Source organism: Chinchilla lanigera, unplaced genomic scaffold, assembly GCF_000276665.1.
Source record: "Chinchilla lanigera isolate Chin_1 unplaced genomic scaffold, ChiLan1.0 scaffold00027, whole genome shotgun sequence".
In the NCBI taxonomy this organism is placed as follows: domain Eukaryota; kingdom Metazoa; phylum Chordata; class Mammalia; order Rodentia; family Chinchillidae; genus Chinchilla; species Chinchilla lanigera.
The window spans coordinates 25,827,611-25,851,156 of record NW_004955428.1 but is presented as its reverse complement, the minus strand read 5'-3'; the positions used below and the strand labels follow the sequence as shown (position 1 = coordinate 25,851,156).

At 34.6% G+C, this 23,546-nt stretch overlaps 1 protein-coding gene across 11 annotated transcripts in view; it reads right to left on the bottom strand.

Moving 5' to 3' along the window:
• Window positions 1-23,546, bottom strand: part of Camk2d (calcium/calmodulin-dependent protein kinase II delta) — a 296,895-nt gene that overhangs the window by 29,239 nt on the left and 244,110 nt on the right. For 3 of the 11 annotated variants that reach the window (XM_013515306.1, XM_005386831.2, XM_013515308.1), the window contains exons 10-14: window positions 22,818-22,940; window positions 22,318-22,401; window positions 21,535-21,577; window positions 18,317-18,354; window positions 9,150-9,198 (exon numbers count right to left, since the gene is read on the bottom strand). In XM_013515306.1, the coding sequence (XP_013370760.1) occupies window positions 9,150-9,198; window positions 18,317-18,354; window positions 21,535-21,577; window positions 22,318-22,401; window positions 22,818-22,940 (337 nt within the window). Of the gene's footprint in view, window positions 1-9,149; window positions 9,199-11,564; window positions 11,607-14,141; window positions 14,202-18,316; window positions 18,355-21,534; window positions 21,578-22,317; window positions 22,402-22,817; window positions 22,941-23,546 lie in introns of all 11 variants that reach the window. The other 8 variants (XM_005386817.2, XM_013515307.1, XM_005386818.2 and 5 more) reach the window with 5 other exon arrangements.

Genomic DNA, 23,546 nt, shown 5'->3' with positions numbered 1-23,546 from the left:
ATTGTGAAATGACAGGAAAGTACTCCAGGGTAAAGGGCAATTGGGATGTGGGAAAAGAGAAGGGAGAGAAGGAAAAATTTTATATGTATGTACATACAGAATAGTTAACATAGTTGTTCTACTGTCTTCTATCTCTTTGCTGAAAGAAACTGTCAATAAGTCCTTGATTGATCAATATTGCACGTCTCTATCTGTTTTCATGAGAAACCACTTTGAAGATATCAGTATGTAATACAACAAGCATTGTTAATTTCCTACCACTTTGTTTGTAACTCTGTATTGTCTGTATTGTTCTTTTGCTATTTTGTAGAAGGTTGTCTGTCTGTTAATGCTTTCCTTTTATTTTCAAAATAGAAAACAAACAAACAAACAAAAAGAATCGCCAGTGAAGCTCAAGTGGACCTTGACCTTTTAGATACAGTGCTGAAATAGTCTTACCACCTTCAGCCTTCTACGTTTCCAATATGCATGCTACCTAAACTTCTGATGACATCATTCCCCTGCTTTAAAGCTTTTGATATTCCCCAGGTAGCAAGCATTATGTCATCTTTGTGACCTCTAATTCAGTGGATCAACCCAGGCTTCTTCCCAGGACTACAGGGCCCCACCTACCAACCCATACTGACTACCTCTCCTCATTTGGACTTCATTTCCCGGTGACACCCTGAGCTGTCTGTAGAATTTATGATGTACCATGCTTTGTTTCTGGGTTCTCTATGTACACTCTTCTATTAATACATTATCTTTTAAAACCCAGTTTAAGGGTCCCATCTTTGAGAAGTCTGAATTATCACAGCAGTAAGAGGTGGTGACTATGAGTGAATCCTCAGCAGCTCAGGAGGACCTGGAACCTGGCAATCCCTCTGCACTTGGTGGCTTAGTGACTATGACGACCTTGTACCCAACAACAGAAGTGATTGCTAACCCACTGAGATACTATGATGTGTTTGACTCTTTGAAAAGCACTTTAGATTCACCATCTGTCTCTCAATACCTGAAAGTTGTAAATAATGCTATCATCTCCATTTTATAGCTGAGTCAACTGAGACACAGAAAATTTAGTTCTGCTAAACTCTCCTTGGCTCCTCATGGAGCCAAGACTAGAAGTGATAATATTTAACTAAGTCACACTTGCTGAAGAGATACGAGGAATGAACAATTATGAACACTTTCAAAGTAGATCAGTTTTCTGTAAACTCAATTTTCAGAAGCAAATCACAAAAGACATCATATAGCTCTTCTTTTAATCTATTCCTACTTCAACACTACTCTTATGAGAACTATTATTCAGTCCGAATATATCAGAGATCTTCAGAAATGCAAACTCCAAGCACAAATATGGACATAAAATGAATGCCACTAAATTTACATAGTACATGCATTGTATAGTTATCTTATGATGAAAAACACCTCCAAATATAAGAATTTTAAGCCTGGATTGACAGCACCTTCATATTTTCTTTATATCCAAGCTGTGCTTCCCAATACTTCCATCATAGCCAATGTTAAACTGAATGGCTGTGTAATGTTCCAAAGCTTGGAAATGAACAGGAAAACTGCCTTGATGAATTTCATCTCAAGGACTACACACAATTGTTGCATTTTAGTGAAGTGCTACTGATCACAACCCATTCTTTGTTGATTTAAACTAAAATACAGTCCCTACAGTTCATTCAGGATTAGCCTAAACTATCAGAAACTCAATCCTTTGCCTTTTGTGTGGCATTGCTTTTATACTTTATTCTTGAGAGCAACAAATGCAGCAGTGTCTACCTAGTACATCACACATTGTAAGTGCCCACAAAATATTAGTTGCACAAATAATAATGAACATACATTATTCCAGATAGAAAAAGTAAAGTTTAAGTCTCTTTCATTGAACAACTTCATTTAACAGTGCCCTCTCTGCTTCTTCTTCCTGTCTTACTTCCCTGTTTATTTATCATATTGGATCTGAAATGAAAGAACCTGCAATATAATAGAATGTTAAAACCACACAGGACTAAGTTTAATTTCTTTGACTGCTTTAGACCTAATTTCTCCTGAACACATAAAAGGAATTATAACAGAAATTTATGGCAGAAAAAAAATCAGAGCTATTTCAATGACTTTCAAGAAGCATCACAATATTGACATATACTTGCATGGATTTTGTGCAATATTTATTAGTAGGAAACAATACAACAACTCAGTAAAGAAGATAGTATTTATTCATGTAATTATTTTATTCTAAGAAATAATTTAAGTATTAAATACAATTCATAGTTAATAAAACAGTAAATAATTTAAGGTTTAGTTTCTGTATAGAAGTGAATGAGGTCAAATAGTAATTTTGGATATTGTTACAGTAATTTTGTAGATACTTTAGAAACGTGAAATATGACTCCATAATCATTCTAAGATGGAGGTGCTTAAAGCACAGATTTTACAGGAACAACATTTTGAACAACACATTTCCTAAAACCACAAGAATTTGCTCCTTTTTCTCAGCTTTAAGTGTCTTTCTGCAATTATTTTGGATAGCTTATATTATTAACACCTCTTTTTCTTAAATAATATATTATTGCACATAGCCTAAAAAATACAAGTAATGTCCTAACAGTCTATTACTGTTGTGTCAAGTGGGGTAGGAAAAGTGTACAAGCTTGTATTACTGATTTAAATATCTAAGTTGTGTTGCCAGGAGGAAACCTAAGCCACAGAGAAGCTCTGTAACTTGGTCAGAGTTGGCTGGATAAAGGATAGGACTAGAAGTAAAGTGTAGATTCAATCAGGTCACTGTTGATGTTTTACATTTTACTTTAGTTTTCTTCTGTTCTTTTTTTTGGGTCTTGGTTTTTGAATTCAGAGCCTTCACACTGAGCTGCATCCTCAGCCCCCTTTTAAAAATTTTAGACATAATCTCAGGAGGTCAGAAAGCTGCCCCGATTGGCTTTAAATTTATAATCCTTCTGCCTCTGCCTTCCAGAATGCTGGGATTACAGGCTATTTTACATCAATAATAATAGAAAAAAAGGGATAGATTTATAATCTGAAAAGATAAAGAAGGTAGAGTAATAAATATTTAAAAACTTACATGTAACTTTAAATTTAGCATCTTATTAAATTAGACCATAAACAAGTATGGTTCAGGGCCAGCCTGGACTACACCAACACGCTATCTCACAATAAATAAAGAAACAATAAATAAATAGGATCATAATTCTTGGGTAATGGAAAAATACATACAAAAAAAAGAAACTTAACAAAAAAAGAAACTTCAGTATCTATGCAATGTCAGGTGTATCTTTGCCAACTATGAAATTTCTGGTTATATAAATGGTGAATCTGGTTATCTTTATTTTTTATTTTTTATTTTTTTTTGGTTTTGGTTTTTCTCTGGTACCAGGAACCGAACTCACGACCTTGCGCTTGCCAGGCAGGCGCTTTTGCCGCTGAGCTAAATCCCCAGCCCCTTGGTTATCTTTAAATTTCTAACTCCCACATAAGATAATATTTATGAAAGACAAACTTTAGCTTTTTAAAATTATGGATTATTAAAATAGTTCAAAGTTTAGAAACTGATAGTTTAATAACCAAGGTTTAGAAACTGATGGAAGGAATTTTATGCCTGTTGTTTTGTGTCTAGTGGGAACTGGTTCCAGGATTCCTGGGAATAACAAAAATCCACGCATGTTCAAGTTCCTTACATAAAATAACCTGGCTTTTGGATATAAGCTACACATACCTTCCCTTATACTTCAAATCACTTCCCCTTACTTATAACACCTAACAAGAGGTACATGTAAATGCTATGTAAATGGCTGAACAGTATTGTTTAGGGAATAATGACAAGAAAGAAAAAAAGCTGTTCTTGTTCAATATAGATGGGGTTTTGTTTTTTTTTCTGACTAGTTTTGATATGCAGAGTGTAGATCTGGAGGGCCACCTGCACATGGCTTTCAATTTTATGCAATATTTCATAAAATAATCCTACATTAGTTTTCCTGTGGTTATTTCTAAAACTCATTACAGAATTGTTCAAACTTGCAAAAAAATAAGCTACTTATAAGAACTTCTGACCTAGAAAGTTGAATATAGGGTGAGCCTGTTTTCCTGCTGATAGTAACAATTGGTAGAATACACTTATTTGTTAGTTTTAGGTTTTTATTTTGATTTTGGACCTTGTTTTACCTTGGTTTACAATAGTTTCAAGTCTGTATTTTTGTCCGTAGAGCTACACTAGCTAGAAGCTTTTGCTGCCAAACTCAAGATACAAACTTCACAGAACACAGAGGTAAAATAAAAGAAAGATGAAAAAGAAAAAAGCAGAAAGAAAATGCAACTATTGCGCATTGGCGGTAGAATAGAATAAATTCTGGATTAGTTCTGTTAGTTACTAATCTGTATGTAACATTACAAGACCAACACGTAAATACATGCAGATGAAAGATTTTCTTTAAAATGCCCTTTTAATGTCAAATTTTGAATGAAGTTATTTATTAGACTACATTTCCTCCGAAACATTTTTAGCTTAAAAATGGCATAATTATTACAAGTCCTTAAGTAAAATGTCCAAGAGTTTCTTGATCTGCATAGTTTCTGGGAGTGGGAAAGACACTGAAGAGAAGTTCCAAGTGACAAAACTGCATAAGAATTGGAAGAAGATGGACGTCATTTCATCATCTGCCCCAGAAACTCCTACCGAGGAGGATAGCTGAATCCCAGGAGTTATCACTCTGGCCACTAAAGTACATATTTCCAAAGGACACAAAAACTCATTCCTCAAGAGATTCTGCAGATTAGCTCAGACCTAACATTCTGATGCCATCAAACACCAGACCCATGTAAGTGATAAGGGTGCCGACATTTTTGTCCTTAACTGGGCCTTCTGCAAACGTCATAGGCAGTTTCATTACCATCACCTATTAGTCAGGAAAAGGAAAAAGGGGTTAAACAAGGATGTAGCTCTCCACAAGTCAGTCTCAGAGCTATAGCTGTTTTTGTAATGCTGAGCTTCAAGGACTATATCTGTAAGACAATGAGCTACAGCAAGAGATCCAAGCAATGCTAAGTGAAGAGCTGAAGAGAGATGTTGGAAGCCGGATGAGTGACAGAAATGATGGGGGCATATAGGAGCCCAACTTCGACAGGTGTTGCCTAACTCTGGCATGCTGGGAAAGAGCAGCTCATGGAGTAAACAGCTGCAAGAGCACTCGTCAGGAAGGAGAAGGTGACTGGTAATGCTGCTGGCAGGCTAAGAGGTGGAGAGGCACTGTGGTATACAGCAGCAGGCCCTGCAAACTGTGGCTACAGCCACAAACCAAAGGGAAGTCTTCAATGGATACCGAGCGGAAAGGACCACTGCTAAAGTTTATTGGCTTTAAGTGTGCCACACCCACAGAGCACAGCACTGTTGGAACTGTCAGGTGATAATGAAAGGCTAAAACCCCAACTCAGTGGAAAGGACTATATTCAAATGGAAGTGCTTCTTTCAGCAGTTTTGACCTAGAAATTTAAATTCTGAAATTACAAGCTAGATGTTGTAAGAAAACTTTTCCTTTTTGGGTGTATAGTGCGCTGTTACTATCACAGTTCACAAACACAGCATCCATAATAATATTTCATTTTTAATTATGTGATAGAATTAGGGAGCTGCATAAAAGGTCAACACTAAGAATTCAACATATCCATTGCCTCTGGAGAAAGAGAACAATAAAATCTAGAGCTTTTTAAAAATAAGATTTATAAAATAAGCCAAGTTCTTCAGGATGGCTGTAAGCTCAAGAAGGAAAATGTTATAACTCAATACTAAAGTTTTTTTAAAAAAAGAAATAAAATACTTCTAGATAAAAATGCATTTATTTTGAGTCACATTTTTCCATTAAGTTTTCTTGGCATTTATTGTATTAAATAAGAGAAATGGGCCTAAATTATAGCAAAAAATGATCCATAGTAAGCTTACATAAGAATGTTTTGACTCTGAAATCTCTTAAATATGATGCAAAAAATAACAGGCGGAGCTCAGGCAACAGGAGGCATTCAACAAGCATTTGCTGAATGGATGAAGAATCTGAAAGACTAAATATCATTCAAAAGTAACACAAACTGGAGCCACAGAGAACCCCAGTCCATTCTGAACACAGAGAAAGAAGCAGTGTAAAGGAAAATGAAGCTTCTCCAAATCATGGCTTTCTGGAGTGCCTGAGTGTGAAGCACCCTTAATGTACTTCCTACTCCCACTTTCTCTTTCTTGGAGAACAGGAAGGCTGTCTGTGTCCCCCCTCTTATCCCAAGAGGCCAGGAGAAGGAACTGTACTGTTGGTCTACCTCATTTATTCCTCTGATTAGGTCACTGTGTGTTAATCAGTGTATACCACCCCCTACCCCAATGGGGAGAAGTTCTTGGTGATTGGGTATTGGAATGGGAAGCTTGTGATAGGGTATTCATGTGCCACCATGAGACAAGGTTCTAGACGCTTGCGTCAGACCCCTCCCCAAGAGATAGCAGCACATACAGGCAGGGCTGGGCCAGTCCATGGAGGTGCAACTGAAACATGGCTTATTTATCCAAACCCAGTAAGTAAATTAAACTCCTGTTTAATTTTACCAGCATGGATATGACCCCAGACCTCATATGTGAAATATGCTTAGAAGAGCTGTTTAAAAACTCTTGGTGTTTCACTGCATAACAAGGTTGTATACCAAAATAACAAAGTTAGACAGTGTATGTGTGGAAGAAAGAGATTTAATTTTGTGGATAAAATTTTGTGGATATAGCATTGTGTACAGAGGAAGTTGGGTTATACGACTGACAGTCTTTTGTGAGCTCTTAGGAGTTAGATATGTAGGTAAATCTGTGTTCTAACACAGCTGGACAGTAAGCACATTTTCTACTAAGCTGCCTAGAGCTGTGTAGCAAATTCTTAGGCAAAGAAAGAGAGCAGCACCTTTCAAACGCAGTACTATTTTAAGGTTTTCTTGAGGATTGTGGGTTCATAGAGAGACCCTTACACAAGCTGCACAATAAATAAAGTAAAAACATTCATCATTTCATGTACCACCTGCCTGATAGAATGATAGGCTGGGAGATCTTTCAAAGCATTGTCTAGTTTTAAAAACTTCTGACATCATTCAGTATCAGCTACCAAACCCTTCAACATGAGTATTATAGACAGCAAAATAAAGCCTAAGTGCTGTATCCATGACCCTGTGGTCATGTCCATGCTAGTAAAATTAAACAGGAATTTAATTTACTTATTAGGTTTGGATAAATAAGCCAAAGTACCTGGGGCTCAATTTATCATCTGGAAATTTCTTTTGTTTTCATCATTCTGCTTAATTTCCCTAATATTTAGTGTATGTACACTCAGCACAATTAGAGACAAATACTACTTCCCATGTGACAGCCCAGTGGAACATTTTTTTTTTTCTTTTGTGGCACTAGGGATTGAACCAGGGAACACTGAGCCATATTCCCAGCCCTATTTATTTTATTTTATGTGAGACAGGGTCTCACTAAGTTTCCCAGATTGGCCTCAAATTTTCAACCCGCCCCAAAGTAACTGAAATTACAGGCATATGTCACCACACAGAATGAGAGCCTCTTTTTACACACTATTTACATAATAAATAAGTAAGTAAAACCCTGGTCATAATCATTAAGGAATAATGACATCCCTTGGTGAATGAACTGTATATAGTGAGATGTTAGTATTCTACTAATTTTATTTAGTTATATAAAGGTTCAGTCTCTCCACTAGATAATAAAATCTTCATCAAGGAAGAATATAAAAAATCATATGAAACATTTGCTTAGTTGAAAGAGTTAATGGATCCAAATCACTTATACAGATGATTCTTCTTGACTCACTGTGAGAGCTCAATAGCACATCTGTTTATGTGGTTAAAATAATCTCATCTAAGTGACTAGCACAAATGATTCATAAAACTACTTCAGTTCAAATTTTAGCTCAGGGACAAGAGTGGGATGAACAAATCTACTCAGTAAAATCCTCCACATAGTTATCCACCTTTATACTGTAAAAAATAATGTCTCGCTACTTCTAGCAGTCAAGTCAGTGCACTAGTAATATACATAGAGCATACTTTAATCTCATCAGCTGTTCTAATCAACTGGGAAAAAAAAAGGCAGGCGAGATGACTGGAAACTCACGGTCTACAGCCAGTTTTATTTCTTAAACTGCCCCTATGATTCCTTGACCTGAGAATTTCCTAGTTCTTGACTCTATAATATGAATACAACATTTAAACACTATATTTTCCTAATATCACCTACAGAATTACAGCTTTTGGTGATACTATTAAGTAAACAGTCTTTCCAGATAAGGCCTAATTAAATGACAGATCACATCTTCCAAGTTTCTTTATAGTCTTTTCTTTAAGATTTCTATTTTAAATACATTTATTGTTATCATTCTTTTTTTGGAATAGCTTCAAGACACAGGGCCTATACTTGTTACAGTTACATACACTGAATTTTAAAAACAAAACTAGAAAAAAGAATTAAAATAAAACTAACACTTCTAAAACAGTGATGTGGCCAAAAGGAAGTACAGCAACTACAAATGTGTTCAGTCTGTTTGTACAGAGGAAAGAGAAGATGTCAGCAGCTAAAAACATTTTAAAAACCAAAATAAATGACAGTTAAGAATGCATAAGGAAAGCACAAGAAAACAGGATAAAAAGGCTGCCAAATACAAAATTGCACTGATCTCTACTTGAGACCATCAAAAGTTTAAAAAAATGACATTTTCATACTACATCCTTGAATACAAGTTGTTTTCTAAACGTGTTTCATGAACACACAGGAAGTATATAACAGCTTTTTAGTTTACAATTTGTTACTGTCTACCTAAACTATTGTTACAAAGTATCATTACAACAATGTGTATGTATATATACATATACATATATATACATATCGCATTGCCTATAGTTAAAAATACATAACACAATGTGAAAAACTGATAAAAATCAGTATGTAGATAGTATTTAAATAACATTTATAAAAATAAAATTAATTTTGTGTTCTAAGACGAGCCTACTTCCTAAAATTACTGGATAGTTAAACTAAGTTTGTTTTTTTTTCTGATATATATATATACGGAGTTCTGAGTTAGGATTTCTGATTTCTGGTTCAATCATACCTTTTATATCTTCATCCTCAATTGTTGTATTTGAACTCTCTGTTGACTCCTATTGAGAAGAAAACACATTTTTAAGTAGCAGACAGTGAATAGCTTGGCTTGTTAAAAAACTGGCTAGTGATTTACATATCATGCAAAATTCCTCAGCAGGCTGTGTGCATATGTTGACATGCAAATGGACAAATACATTGAGTGGTTTTTAACAGAAATAAAATGTCAAATGCTGCGAACATTTCAAAAAGGGAGTACTCTGGTCGCCTAATTCCTGAAGCATTATAAATCCAAGTGGGCTTAGAAGTCTGAAGTTTATTTTCAGAACTGTGTAAAGGTGTGTTTGTGTTCCAGTGGCCCCAAAGGTGTGCTTTTTCGTGTGTGTTTATGTAAAATTGAGTACATTATTCAAATGAATTGGAATCTTAAAATAGAACAATTTTTATTTCCAATTCATCAATCAGTAAATAGTGCTTTCTGTGTCAGACACTATGTCAAGCACTGAACCTCCAGCCTATCTGCCCACCTTACTCCTTTGTAAAGACAAAAAAGCATTTGTTGTATCATTTAATGAAGTAGCTAAAGGTATTATGCTTAGATAGGCTGAAAATAGCTATAAGAAGATTTTTTCATGTTTATGATCAACACAACAGGATTGTAATAAATAATTTACATTTCAGGGACAATTAGATTTTTCCAGTCTTTTTTTCAACTAGAAACTGGCTGTCACTGATAACAGACTGTCTTCCATAATGGAAAGAAAAGCTTTCTTTGTAAAACTACAAATGAAGTTGAAGATTAGTAAGCACACTGAAAAGTAAACTGTCACTGCCCATATTAAGACACACTTCTCAAAATGATTTCATAAATGTTTCCATTAAAATGTACTAAGATATTTTTTGGCAAAGAAATTTTGCAATATTCATAAAAAAACACAATATTCTACTTGGAATGATTAAAGGCTAGTGCTGAAAATAATTGGAAACAAACCTCCAATTAATAGCTATACACACAATGATGAAAAACATACTTTGGAAAGTGACTCAAATATTAGTCTGTGTCTTTTTATAGATTCAATATTTTAGAAAGCGATAAATTTAATAGAAGTATCATATATAATCCTTAAACCAAAAGAATAAACTGAAGATGTATCCAGAGTTCTCCATACATATAAAACCAAAGAAAAGCCTTCATGCATTTTCAGTGAACACAGTGTTCAGATTCAAATTCAAAATGAAAGTAAAACCATGCACTGTAAAAATAAACTAATCCATGTAAGCAAGAAATACCATGCAACTCTTACAAATGGAATAGCTAGAACTATGAAAGGGTCCACTCTCCGCTGTTATGCTTTGCCTTTCATTTGCTAATCCTATTAAAAACCACTATTATATGTGATATTACTGACTATCAAGTCTTTTAGGGATGTAGAATATATCCAATGTTTTAACTATTAAATATATTTCATCTTAAAAATCACAATATTTTTTGTTATTTTAATGATTTTAATATTGATCAGCTAACTATTAAATCAGAGAGGAATGTGTTTTCTAAGCCATCAACATCACTGATACAATTAGAACCATAACTATACTAAATATTTGAGAAAAGTTAGATGACATATTGTTCCTTTCGTTAGAGATATAATAATGTTTAAAAAGTAATGAAATGAAGACATGGGATACATTCATAAAATGTTTCCTTTCATCCTACAGACTATATGTAAGTGCTGTTAGTTAAAAAGCTGTACAAATAATTTACAATGGGTAGAACACATTCGTCTTCATTCAGCATAAGTAGTTAGAAAATCTGTTGATAAAATGCATATAACCCAACAATGACAAACATTTCACAAAAAGTAAAACTCCCTGATTCCCCTAAATTTCTGTCAAACAACATCATCCACAACAAGCAACTAAACACCAACAACACAAAAAACAGTAACAAAATCACAAAAAAATCCATTATGGCAACAGAATGGAATAAAAATCAAAAACAACATTGAATTTAAACAAAAACCTATGAACTGAAGTTGAGATTTTTGAAGACAATGGAATGACAGCAAGAAATTCTAAGATTTCATGCAGTATATACACCCACAGTACAACACACAAGAAGGCATGGGAAAAAGAAAAAGACCAGATGGAATTGCTTAAGATACACAGTCATCTTGACATAAAGACTTTGTAACTGTTTGAACTGACTTTAAGTTTTTACTGACTAAGGTATTATTCATTTTTCCTTCAAGCTGTCATTCATTTTTAATTTAAAGAAGTCTGTGTATAGTTTTAAACCAATTAAGTTGAAAAGTACAGTGGAAAAAAGGTGCAGTTTTTTCTGTTTTTAGATACTGAACCAATTTTGATTATTTGATGAGATGTGTAATCTTGTAAAAGCCAGATGATGTTGATTCTTTCTGAGTACCTTGTTTCCATCAGGGTTGTGGATTACAGTAGTTTGGGGCTCCTGAGTGAGAACAAAATAGAGAAAGAAACAGTTTGCATTGGTAAATACATTCTTACTAGCTGGAGGGACAGAGCAGAGTGAGCCAACTGACAAAACGAAGGAGTGACAAGAGCTAAAGCCATGTTAGCTGCTGGCAGAGGTTGCAGCTGACAAGATCTCTGATGAAAGCTCTTCCTAGTAAGCCCATGAGGTAGGGCACACCCCTACCCAAAAGCAGCATGCAGAAGACCTTATTCCTGATCAGGATACAGACAAGGCTTTGAAGGTGGGAGACCTAAAGAGGCACTCACTGTTTTACTGCATCCTATGCCAGATAGTGTTTGCCTTCTTCTTTAATGAGTGGTCTGTTAATGTTGTCCATCCCACAGAAAACTAGACCAGAACCCTGGAGACAGAAATCTTTGGCAAGATTTCCAATTGTCTATGAAGGTATTTTTCAGCTGTGTTGCTCTGAGAATTGATTTTGTGCCATTATTATCATTAACATATAGCTGAATACCTTTGGAAAAACCTAGAAATTTTGGACCATGCTTACAAAGAAAGTCTATCCTAAAGAATTACTTCAAAAGTCCAAGCAAAATTCCAAGGAACATTTATTAAATGGTTCTTTTACAAGGTTCTATAACTAATCATGGACTGGGGATATAGCTTGGTGGCACAAGTGCCTGCTTAGCAAGTGTGAGGTCGTGAGTTCGATTCCCGGTACCAAAAAAAAAATTATAACTAATCATACAACCACTATAATTAAAAACATGTTGCTGCTAAACTCTGCTTTAATTTACTTCTAAAATTTTCTTGCTTTTTTTTTTGTTTTGTTTTCCTGGTACTGGGAATCGAACTCCTGATCTTGTGCTTGCCCGGCAGGCGCTGTGCTGGTGAGCTAAATCCCCAACCCCTAAAATTTTCTTGCTTTATAGAATTTATATGTAGAATATTGATTGAAAAGTTATATTTTTTCCATGATGAAAATATTATTTTTCCTGTTGCTTTCTAAGAGAAAATTAAAACAATATTATCAATTGGAAAATAATATTCAAATAACTAATAGAAAAAAAGATCCCTGTTTTGCTTTTCATTACACAATGTCTTGGCAACTGAGTTATTCCCACCATAATGGTTTACAGCACACACTTACAGACTATATCTACTGTTTGCCTTCTTACTTCCTTGACTAAGCTGGGATCAACACTGTTTTTACTTTTCTGGTTGTGCAGACAAACTCCAGAATATCACCTGGTAGATAATTATTCTACCACTATTGTGGTTTAGATCTAAAATGTTCCCCCAAATTCTCATGTGTTCACAGGTAGGTGGTTGGACGGTGACTGGATCATAGGGGTGCTACTCATAGTAGATTCATCCATTAATGAGCCCATAGATGAAGATGATGTTAGCAGGTGGGGACTGACTGAAAGAGATGCATCACTGTAGGTATGACCTGGGAAGGTGTATTCTTGTCCCACGACCTTTCCTCTCTCTCTGCTTCTGGCCACAGGAGGTGAACAGCTTTCCTCTGCCACAATTCTCTGCCATGATATTTGTGCCTTGAAGCCAGCTGACCGTGGACTGAAACCTCTGAAACTGTAAGCCAAATAAACTTCTCTTCTTTTAAATTGTGGGTGTCAAGTATTTTGTGTCTGCAAGAAAAAGCTAACCAACAGAATCACTGAGCTAGTCCCCAGCCCCGATAACCTGCTATCTTGATGCCTCATTCCTTTAAGTGTTTTTAAATTTAGCCTACTGGTTAATTCAAGGTAAATAATCCTCCAACATTTTTTACTTACTTAAAATGATAGTAGTAGAGGGACAGTAAAAATCCAGAAACATTTCTGAAAATTATGGAACAGTTTGAGGAAAATATGGAATTCAGAGCAACTAAATGCCAGTATTCAAATTTTGAATTTCCTAATTTAGGGAATCGTGCAAATTTCAATGAAATGAACAACATAGGTTTCTATTGATAATTCTAAACTATGGAATTTTTGTTCTTTGGATTAATATGAAAGAGTGAAAATTTAACTTAAAACACAACAAACAAAAAGCTTTAAATTACCCAGTGCCTCTATATCTCAGTAAGTAAGGTCTTACAAAGCCATGTAGTCTTTCAGAAACAAGGGAACAGGAACTCTGAATAAGGTCTAGGTTTATGATGTCTAGCAATAATCCTGTTAGCTCTCCTTGATGCCAACGTTTTGTCATGGAAAGAAGAAATCAAGTGCACAAGAGCTATCATCATCAGAAGAGCTAAGAGCAATCAAAGCGCATTCTACTACATTTCTAAGGCAGCATGCAAAAGTCTCAACTACTGAGACGAGAACAACGTTTGACAATGAAATGAGATAATCTCATGTTAGAAACACAATGCTTGACAGCTCTTAACAAAAAGAAAAGAAAAATAGAGACATGAACTTTTTCATATCTTAGCAGAAAAAAATCCATGAAAATAAAATACTTATATATATGTATCTATATAGTGAAAGAAACAACAAAATACAGTAAAGAACTTAAGAAGGGTTACAAAGAGTCCAGGTATACCAGCGCCGGGGTAGGAATATTTTCTTTGGGGCTGGTTACCACGTTGGCTTTGTTGTTTATCTGTGGGTATGCAGAAAATAGAAAGAGATGCCTTAAACCCCTTGGTAGCCAATATCTCCACATACTGCATGTTTACATGGAGTTACAGCCATGAAAATAAAAAGCCCTGAAGATGAACGGGAGAGACAGGTGATGATGGATAGAAAAGAGTGCCACTTCCAGCCTGCAAAAGTCACACACAGCCAAGGACCTTGTCTCTTACAGTGCAGTGATAAAACAGACTTCGTTGCTTCAGCTCTGCCACTTTAGCAAGCAAAGAGCTGCTTCCACAGAGTTCAAACTGAATTTTAGAGTATAAAATAAGTTTAACCATTTTCATACACTTCAAGGTAGATTCTGTCTCCAAGCCACACTGTTATAAAATTATCATTTTATTATTCAGCCTGAAGTCACACACAGATCATCTTTCTCTAGAGTACCATCAAGACTTTCTTTACTAGATAGCCCAATTAAAAACTTACATCTTCTAACAAAACACAGGTGTGAAAATATTATTTAAAAATGGCATGTCTCCATCGCTTCTAAAAATATATCCATTATTACTGGGAAAATCAAACTCTTTACTATATGTTGAATATAAAATTTTTCACAATTGTTTGAGAGAACACTTTGCTTTCTGTCAAAGTTTTACTATTATCATTTCCTCACATTAACACAACTGGCTTTATCCATCAAGAAGCTATCTTTACCACTGTGAAAGTGATGCTACCACAGAAATGCAAAGGGTAGGCACACAGTGGCACACAGATAAGATTCTTTGTAGAAAAGTGGCAACTTGAAATTACAACCAAGTTTAGGCATTCAAGAATCAAAGATGAAAAAGTAAAAATTAACCATTTTTTAAACTCAGACATAACATGGTTATGGTTATCAAACAGAAATATAAATTATATTCATTTTCTTATATTACCCACGTATTTTCATTTTACATTATTTTCTAAAGGAATATACCCCACAATTTAATGCAAGGGTAAGTGTACTGCAGGAATTAAAGAGAAACTCATAGAATATAGAATATTTATTGTAAATAAATTATTGTAATAAATAATTACACAATTATTTGGGCTTTCCAGAAACTTTGTATTTATGTTTCTAGATTATACTGAAATTAGCACTGAGAAGAAGAGGTAGCAGAAGTTAATTTAGGCATGTGATATCTTTCTTTTGTATTCATTCACATTTATGTGATTACTGGGATCAGCATTATTCAAATAAGCTCTGTGACATGCAGGAAATTTTAATTTTAGAAAAATTCATTACATGTTATACTATTGATCTATAGTTTGCAGGCAGTTTTAACATGTTTTCTTAAAGTGCAAAAAATTTAACACAAAGTTTGTACAAGAGCCAAAAAAGAGATATGAGGAGATGGTGTCTATTAAAAAGGGATAAAAAATGTATTTAGGTCAGTGTAAGACACATGAGAAAAGGGGAGGGATACACGCAAATAACTTTATTCAGGAAGAGTGCTTGCCAAACTAGCTAGCTTCTTGTCAAATGATCAGGCATACTTATGAAAGTGTGACATGTATTTGAAATGCTATATTTAATTTATATCAGTGAATTCAAAAGACAACAGTTTTCTGAGATGTTTACTCTGTTTCAAAATTGATTCTTTTCCTAGGATGTGCTTGCTAAAAATTTCTTTTTTTAAGTGAAAAGGTCTCACATGCATACCTATGCACACACATGTATCTGAGCAAGCACGCGCATACTCTCTGCCCCACATTCACACACAGATTCACAGGGTACACCCACCACCTCTCTCAAATGAAGGCTATGTTGTCTAGGTAAACTATCCTTTAGTGTCTGGTATAGGAGACATGAGTTAAGTTAGGCTAATGATTTTTTGGGGGGTTGTTTTTACTATGGGAAATATAAGTATTTGTAATATTAATTACAAATAATAGAAAAACATCTAGGTAAAAAGCTAGAAGATCTTCCTTTTGAAGAGTCAAATATTAAGTAAAGGTTAACTATGCTGTTTTTTGAACATACAAATGAATGTAGTTATTTTACACTATGGTCACATTCTATTTTTCTTTTCTATAAAACCTGACTTGAATCAGATATTTAAATGCTACACTGAATTACTTTTATTAGGCACAGGTAAGATATCCTTATTTCTTGGGTGCTAAATTTATTAAGGTCTGACATTGAAACATATTTATTTCCTTTTAGGATAGGTCTACTACAAGATCATTTTCACATTACTTATAAACTTCAGAGTGAACATATTATAGTCGGAGGTAAGAATCATTCCTATTTTATTTTATTTATTTATTTATTTATTTGGTTTTTCTCCGGTACCGGGAACCGAACTCACGACCTTGCACTTGCCAGGCAGGTGCTTTGCCGCTGAGCTAAATCCCCAGCCCCTCAGTCCTATTTTAGCAATCATGGTCACCATTTATAAAACAATTCTATAGTGTTTCTTCGTTTATAAGTAAACATTTATTACTATGTCATGTTACCTTTATTTTCAAAGACAAAATTGGACTTAGGCTACATGGAAGGTCAAACTCATTAACAGCATATGGATGAAGATTTAACTTTTTCCATATTAAAAAATTTAATTTCAGAGAAAATCAACATAATGTAGTGGGCTACACTGTTTTTCACATGTTATGTTCACTGACCTGTCATAATTCTATACTTTCTCCATTTACACTAACTTAGGTAAATAAGACTTTTATTTCTAAGTGTAAATTTTCAGAGTAGGAGAAATCTGGCATAGAGAGATCCTCACCATCATCTGAACAGTTGAACTGGACTTCCTTTTCTGAATTGACCAGTCAAAGTGAAAGGGGAAAAAAAATGACCAGTTGAATTTAAAGTACCAAAGCATTGAGTACAGAACAATTTTGTCTTCAAAGAGGAGAGAGAGAAGTTTGCTAAATGAAGTTCTGAAAATATTTCTATATAAAGATAGCAGTGAAAATCAGCATCTCCATCAAAAACTGAGTTCTCCATCACTGAATGTTACAGAGAAAAACATATGGAAAATTGAAAATACCACAGTTCCACCAAGGTAACACTGGGAGAAAGGTAAACACCAATTCTCACTATTGCAATCCAAAGTCCAAAACTAAGCAGAAGGAAGATATGACTACAGGTCGAGTAAACAAGCGGTAAATGGAAACATCATCCTAATAGGATCCTAAGTGCATGGTCACCATGGCTCTGGAAATTCCCAAATTACACACAGACAGGCGGTGAAGAAATGATAGGGTATTAACACAAGAAGTGACAAATGATTTTCTATGCTATATTTTCAGTATGAACTGACCACCTGACTTTGAGTCAAGTTCAAATGTTAAAGTATTAATTTATTCACAAGAATGTTGAAGTGCTCATAAGGAATGTATACATCTGCCATTGGGAGAGAAAGAAAAGGATTAAAAAATAAGACATTTATATGATACTCTGAAAAGAAAACAAGCATTATTATGGACATCTATGGCTATATTCCATCAAAAGTAAACTCTCTTGAAATAAATACAATCAGTTGTATTATTTTGATTAGAAATATAAAAAATTCAATCAAAATATCCAATTTTTCTTGGAAGATTTTTCCAGTATTTTTTTAGAATATGTAATTCAAGTATGCTTTTAAACCCTATAATGGAAATAGCAAAAATTTAGACCTCTACAAAAAACTGCCCAAGCAGATTTTGTCATCTCATGTTTGATTTCTCAGACACACTGTTTTTCTTCCCAGGCTATAATACATTTTTGGTAGCTCTCAAGTACAAATCATAATTTTTTGGAAAAGCCTTTGTTTTTCAAAGATTTTTTTCTGATCAGCACAGCAGTTTGGAACTGTAATAAAGTAGGGAGGATTTAGACATTCAGTTTATATTGGAATTCCCTATGTAAATATTAATTTTCAAGGTTATTTAATATACAGTCAAATTGAAACGGTACAACTTTTCTTAGTATACTCGTGTATATTAGTCATCTTTGTGTTGTAAATTATTTCACATTTCGAAAGTATCCTTTATAAAGAACTATAAAATATACAAGGTACAAAGATGTAGGGTTTATATTTAATACTGTACAATTATGCAGCATCTGAAAGTCTGACACGGTTTAAGAATATCTGCTTAACTTACCTTTACTCCATCTGGTTTCTTCAACAAACTCTTGGCTGCTGCAAGATGAAAGTAAAATCAGTTTAGTGAGTCACTCACTAAAACCTATAGGTAGGTAACATAACAGGTTACTGCCTCTTTGACCACCTGTGCTGATTATGGCTAAAATGTGCCAAGTTATCAAGATCACACTGATGAGCGCGAACTTACAGGACACTGAAATACAGTATCACTTTTCTGGTTTTGCCACAACAAATTTAAAACTAAATTCTTATGTAGTTCATTGCATAAAATTGCTAGTTGGATGACTGGACTTCATTTCACTACTGGTTGCGAAAAGGATACTGGAACTTTAACTGGACTATACTTTTGTAATCCAGAAAGTTGTTTTTAGTCTTGAGATATCAGCTAACAAACTGGGCCACAAGTCTGTGGTCATGTCAGTTCCACCCTTGAAGCCCGTCTCTTAGAGGTTGAAAAATTTCGTCTGTAAAAATTTGCTCTTGCTAAATAACATCTGTTCTATATTTTTGCAATCAGACAATTTCAGCTTTTCAAAAAATATTAATAATTGTGTTGAAAATAAAATGTTATATATTTACCTAGAGGAAAAATCTTAAACACATAGTATATGATGGTCAAAAAATCGCATTATGCATCACTGAAACTTTGAAATCAGAATACAAAGGCTTCTTACAAACCTTTAAATTAAAAAACTAAAAATCATAAATTTGAGCCAAGATATAAAAGAAAACAATATCTTTAAATTAGGAAAAGCCTAAAGTTTTGTATGTAATTTTATTTTTTATAGGGAGGTAGTCATTTTTGAGTGTATTAAAAGGTGAGCTCATTCTTTTACAAAGTATATGCATGGGTACAAAGGTGGAAAACAGATAATCTAACCATCAATGACTATTAGTATAGCAGGTGTAGAACATACACCAGTATGCAGGACAAAGTATGCATTTCCATTTAATGTTAATTAGGTCTAATTATTTACGTACATCAAAATGGAGTTTGACATCTCAAGTGGAAATACCTAGCTATCATAAAACTTCATGGGCATGTAATTTCCTATTATTCTTCAGATATGCAACATTATTTTGATTGTCACTTTGATAAAAATTTAAATTTTATTTTAAAGATACAAAATTATTAATTGTATTTAGTCTTTAGCAACAAAGCTATTAATTTATAATCAATTGAGTCTGTTAAGAAGTACTTGTTTTGGCTAATATTGGCAAATATTATTTGCTTGGAGCTAAAAAGCAATATGAAGTAAGTCCCACGGCAGTTAATAGGTTAGAAAGCAAACTCAGGATATTGGAATTGCAAAAGCAAGCGAAGAGAAGACAATGATTTAAGGTAAGCAGCGATTTGGCCTGGAAGATGCGGAAATAGCCCTTTTGTTACTGTTCACCTTACCTCACAAGAAATACATTCCACACACAGGGAAAAAAAGAAAAAATAAAAACAACTTTATAACCATATACTTATGGACAGATTACTTTAAAAAGCATGTCTGACAATGAAATAGGATGAGTAAAATACTCAAAACTACAATGCAATATTAAGTACAAGATGTCACAGACTCTAATGTTATTCAGTTGTGAAGTGATGAATTAAAACAAAAGTTTGTTTTTCATGCTAAGACATTCAGAAATGATATAAAATTTACATATTAGTCATGAGTTTTTAGTTCATGGGGTGATGGAAGGAAAATATGAGGTAAATGAAAAACTTCCATAAATGAGTAAAAACATTAATTAATAAAGGCCCAATTTATGTCTTAAGTGCATATTTAACACTTTAGCATAACACACAACTTTATTTCTGGAGTTTTAAAAACTTAGTTTGCTATTAACAATATATATTATACAAATCATACTACCTTTTAGTGATTGGCTACTTACTGGGCCATGATGAAACACTTATTTTTTACATATATGGTATTACTAGTTAATACTTAATGAGATGGCATTGAACTCACTCATGTAAATGACAACCATATTAATCAAATATTTACAAAACAGGTAACTTGACAAAGGTAGCAACAAGGTTTTATCACATCAAACAAACTGGACAAAATACGTACAACTGACCAACACAGTCCCTTAATTTGCAGCACTGCTCATTGTACCATTATTGTTGTTGTTGTGTAACAGCCTATGGTGTTCATATTACCTCTAACTAAAATGGAAAGGAGGCAAAAGGTGACTATTGAATAAAACTGTAATAGCTGGAAATTGGTTGAAGAACATTTGATAACAACATGCTGAGTCATAACCTGTTATCACTATATCATTTAGGCTATAAAATACAGAATTTAAAGAATAACTGGATAAATTAATGCTGTAGATCACTGTTACAAAAATAGCATGAATACTCAAGTGATAGTATTTTAGGTAACTATTCTAAAGCTAAACATCCAAACTTTATCAAGGGCAGCTTAATTACTCTTTAGTTCCTCTGTATATATAAGACTGTTATTTATGAAAATTTGACTTTTGGGGACCTGATGCTTTGAGACAATCTATCAGAGAAGGGACCTTCAAGACTCAAATAATTTCTGCAAATAATATATACCTTCTATCCAATTTGGAGAGTTACTTTTACAATAAAAAGACTGTTTGGCTTCTTTGAGCATCTAACAAACATTTTAGCATGGAATCTTTTTGAGGAGTGTTTATTATCCTGTGTGTGTAGTGCTGTGTAAGTTCTTCAGTTAGACTCCTGTAACCATTCTTACAGTGTGCCAAGATTATACTGTACTTTTGAAAGAACTTGGGCTTGTGAGTACCGGGTTCCCTAATAAAGGTCTTTAAACATCTTACTTATTGGAACTCCCTATGAGAATGAAACAAAATGAACTAAAATTCACAGTTATTACTTCATGAAATATCAGTAAATTTTACGTTTGACATGCTAGTTTCAAAGTGAGGGAGCACAGAGCCCCTCCCCTCTTCTGTACCTGCCCTGTGTAAGTGGGCATCTGGTCTAGCACCGGCACTGGTGCTGGCCAGCACTGCTGAGCCCTGCTGTGAGCTTGTAGTTTCAGGAGGCTCCGTGGCAGACAGCACCTAGAAGCAGAACTAATGATGGCTACAGGAGTGGAAGGAATCTGTGTCACCCATTTGGTAACCATGAACAACAGAGCTTTGTAGTTGGATTTTTTTAATTCCAAAAAGATTAAAAAAAAAAAATACTAAAGAAGAATGTAGAGTTCTTAATATATGTACCTGAAAAATTCCTTGTAGCCAGCATGGTTGTCAAAATGGCACCCTGTCAAAGAAATAAGAACAAAATCAATGTTGCCTTTGTAAATCTTTGACCTTAGAAATACAGTCTTGGATCAGTAATGCTCCTTCAGTTTTATTTTCAGTATGAAGCTTTTGACTGCTTTTGTTGTTTGCTTTCCTGAGAGTCCTAGGCCTCTGTCTCAGGACTCTGGGACAGCACATCTGCCACAATAACCAGATCTTCTTGTTACAGGTTGGGTCATGGTGCATATTCCTTTCCTCATTGAAAAGCTGGTTTTCAAACTTTGAGAACAATGGTTCACTTCTCACTCTGCCAAATCTACCTCTCTTCAGTAGTGTAGGGGCTGGGGATTTAGCTCAGTGTCAAAGCGCCTGCCTAGCAAGCGCAAGGTCGTGAGTTCGATTCCCGGTACCGGAGAAAAACCAAAAAAAAAAAAACCAAAAAAAGGGGTTGGGGATTTAGCTCAGCGGCACAGCGCCTGCCTGGCAAGCGCAAGGTCGTGAGTTCGATTCCTGGTACTGGAAAAAACCAAAAAAAACCCCAAAAGACAGTAGTGTAAACTTTGTTACTTTTTCTTTTTTTTTTTTGATCTTTTTAAGACAGGGTCTCGCTATGCAGTTCAGGCTGGCCTTGAGCTCACTTTGTAGCCCAGGTTGGGCTTGAACTTGCAACAATCCTCCTGCCTCAGCATCCAGAGTGCTGGGATCACAGGAGTGTACCCCAACATCTGGCCTTTTTTTTTTGTCTTTTAACTTTCTTACCTTTAGTTTTCGTCTAGCATTAAATTTCTTCAAGCAATCGACAGTTTCCTGTCTGTGCATCATGGAAGCAACAGTAGAACGTTGCTGGAAGAAAAGGAGGAAAAAGAGGGCTTAATGGAGGATATTTGAGACATACTAAGCATAACAACATTCTTGACTTCATCAGATCTTTATATTTCAGCTTGTTTAACTTTTTCTTTTGGGATGCATTCACTCTTAACCTCATGAGTCTGCCCATCACTGATAGGGAAAATTCTCATTCCTTGTGTTGTTGTACACATATTTACTTAGCAATCCATCCAGATTTTGCTACACAAAATGATGTTTTTCACCACTATAAAATTCACTTTCTTCAATACCTGGTATAAAAAATTAGACTGTATAAAAGTACATTTTGAGTTTCATATTTTTTGGAAGAGTTATTATACATCTATGAAAACAATATTAAAGGAGAGTTTATGTTTCATTCTATCTCCTGCGGTTTTCGAAGGGTGGCTTACACAGATCCATGGGTGTTTCAGGGCCTCTGACGCTGTGATGCGTTTGGCAGGGTTGATAGTTAGCATTTTGTTGATGAGGTCTTTGGCTTCAGGAGTCACTGTGTCCCATTCTGGTGATGGAAACTTCAAAAACATAAATTTATAAAAAGTTTAGGGGCTGGGGATTTAGCTCAGCGGCAAAAGCGCCTGCCTGGCAAGCGCAAGGTCGTGAGTTTGATTCCTGGTACCGGAGAAAAACCAAAAAAAAAAAAAAAAAGTTTAAAAATATGTACACTCAAATAGGGAAGAACAAAGTATATTAATCATTTCTGTAAGTAGTGAATTTCTTCATAAATTTACCTTTTGTATGAGTTAAATTATATTTAAAACATTCAGTTTAGATCTAGTCCTTCCTCTGTGTGCTCAAGGACAAACACTAAAGACTAACTGAGAAGCGGCCACCATGTATACCAATTTGTATATGATACATAGCAAATATGTTTTAAAATTCAGAAAAATAGACTAAGAATATTCTGCTCCTCTCAAAATAACTTTGCTTTGACCTGAAAATTAATTCTTATGTAATCTTTTCTAAAGTTAGGTGGACAACTCAATAAAAGCTGCACTTTCACATATGTTGAAGTCATCATGCTAATGTTCAACAGGGACTATCACATACTTGCACAACTCATGAGCGTGACAGCAGATAATAAAACAGCATTGATTCCCAGACAAAACTGACCTATTAAC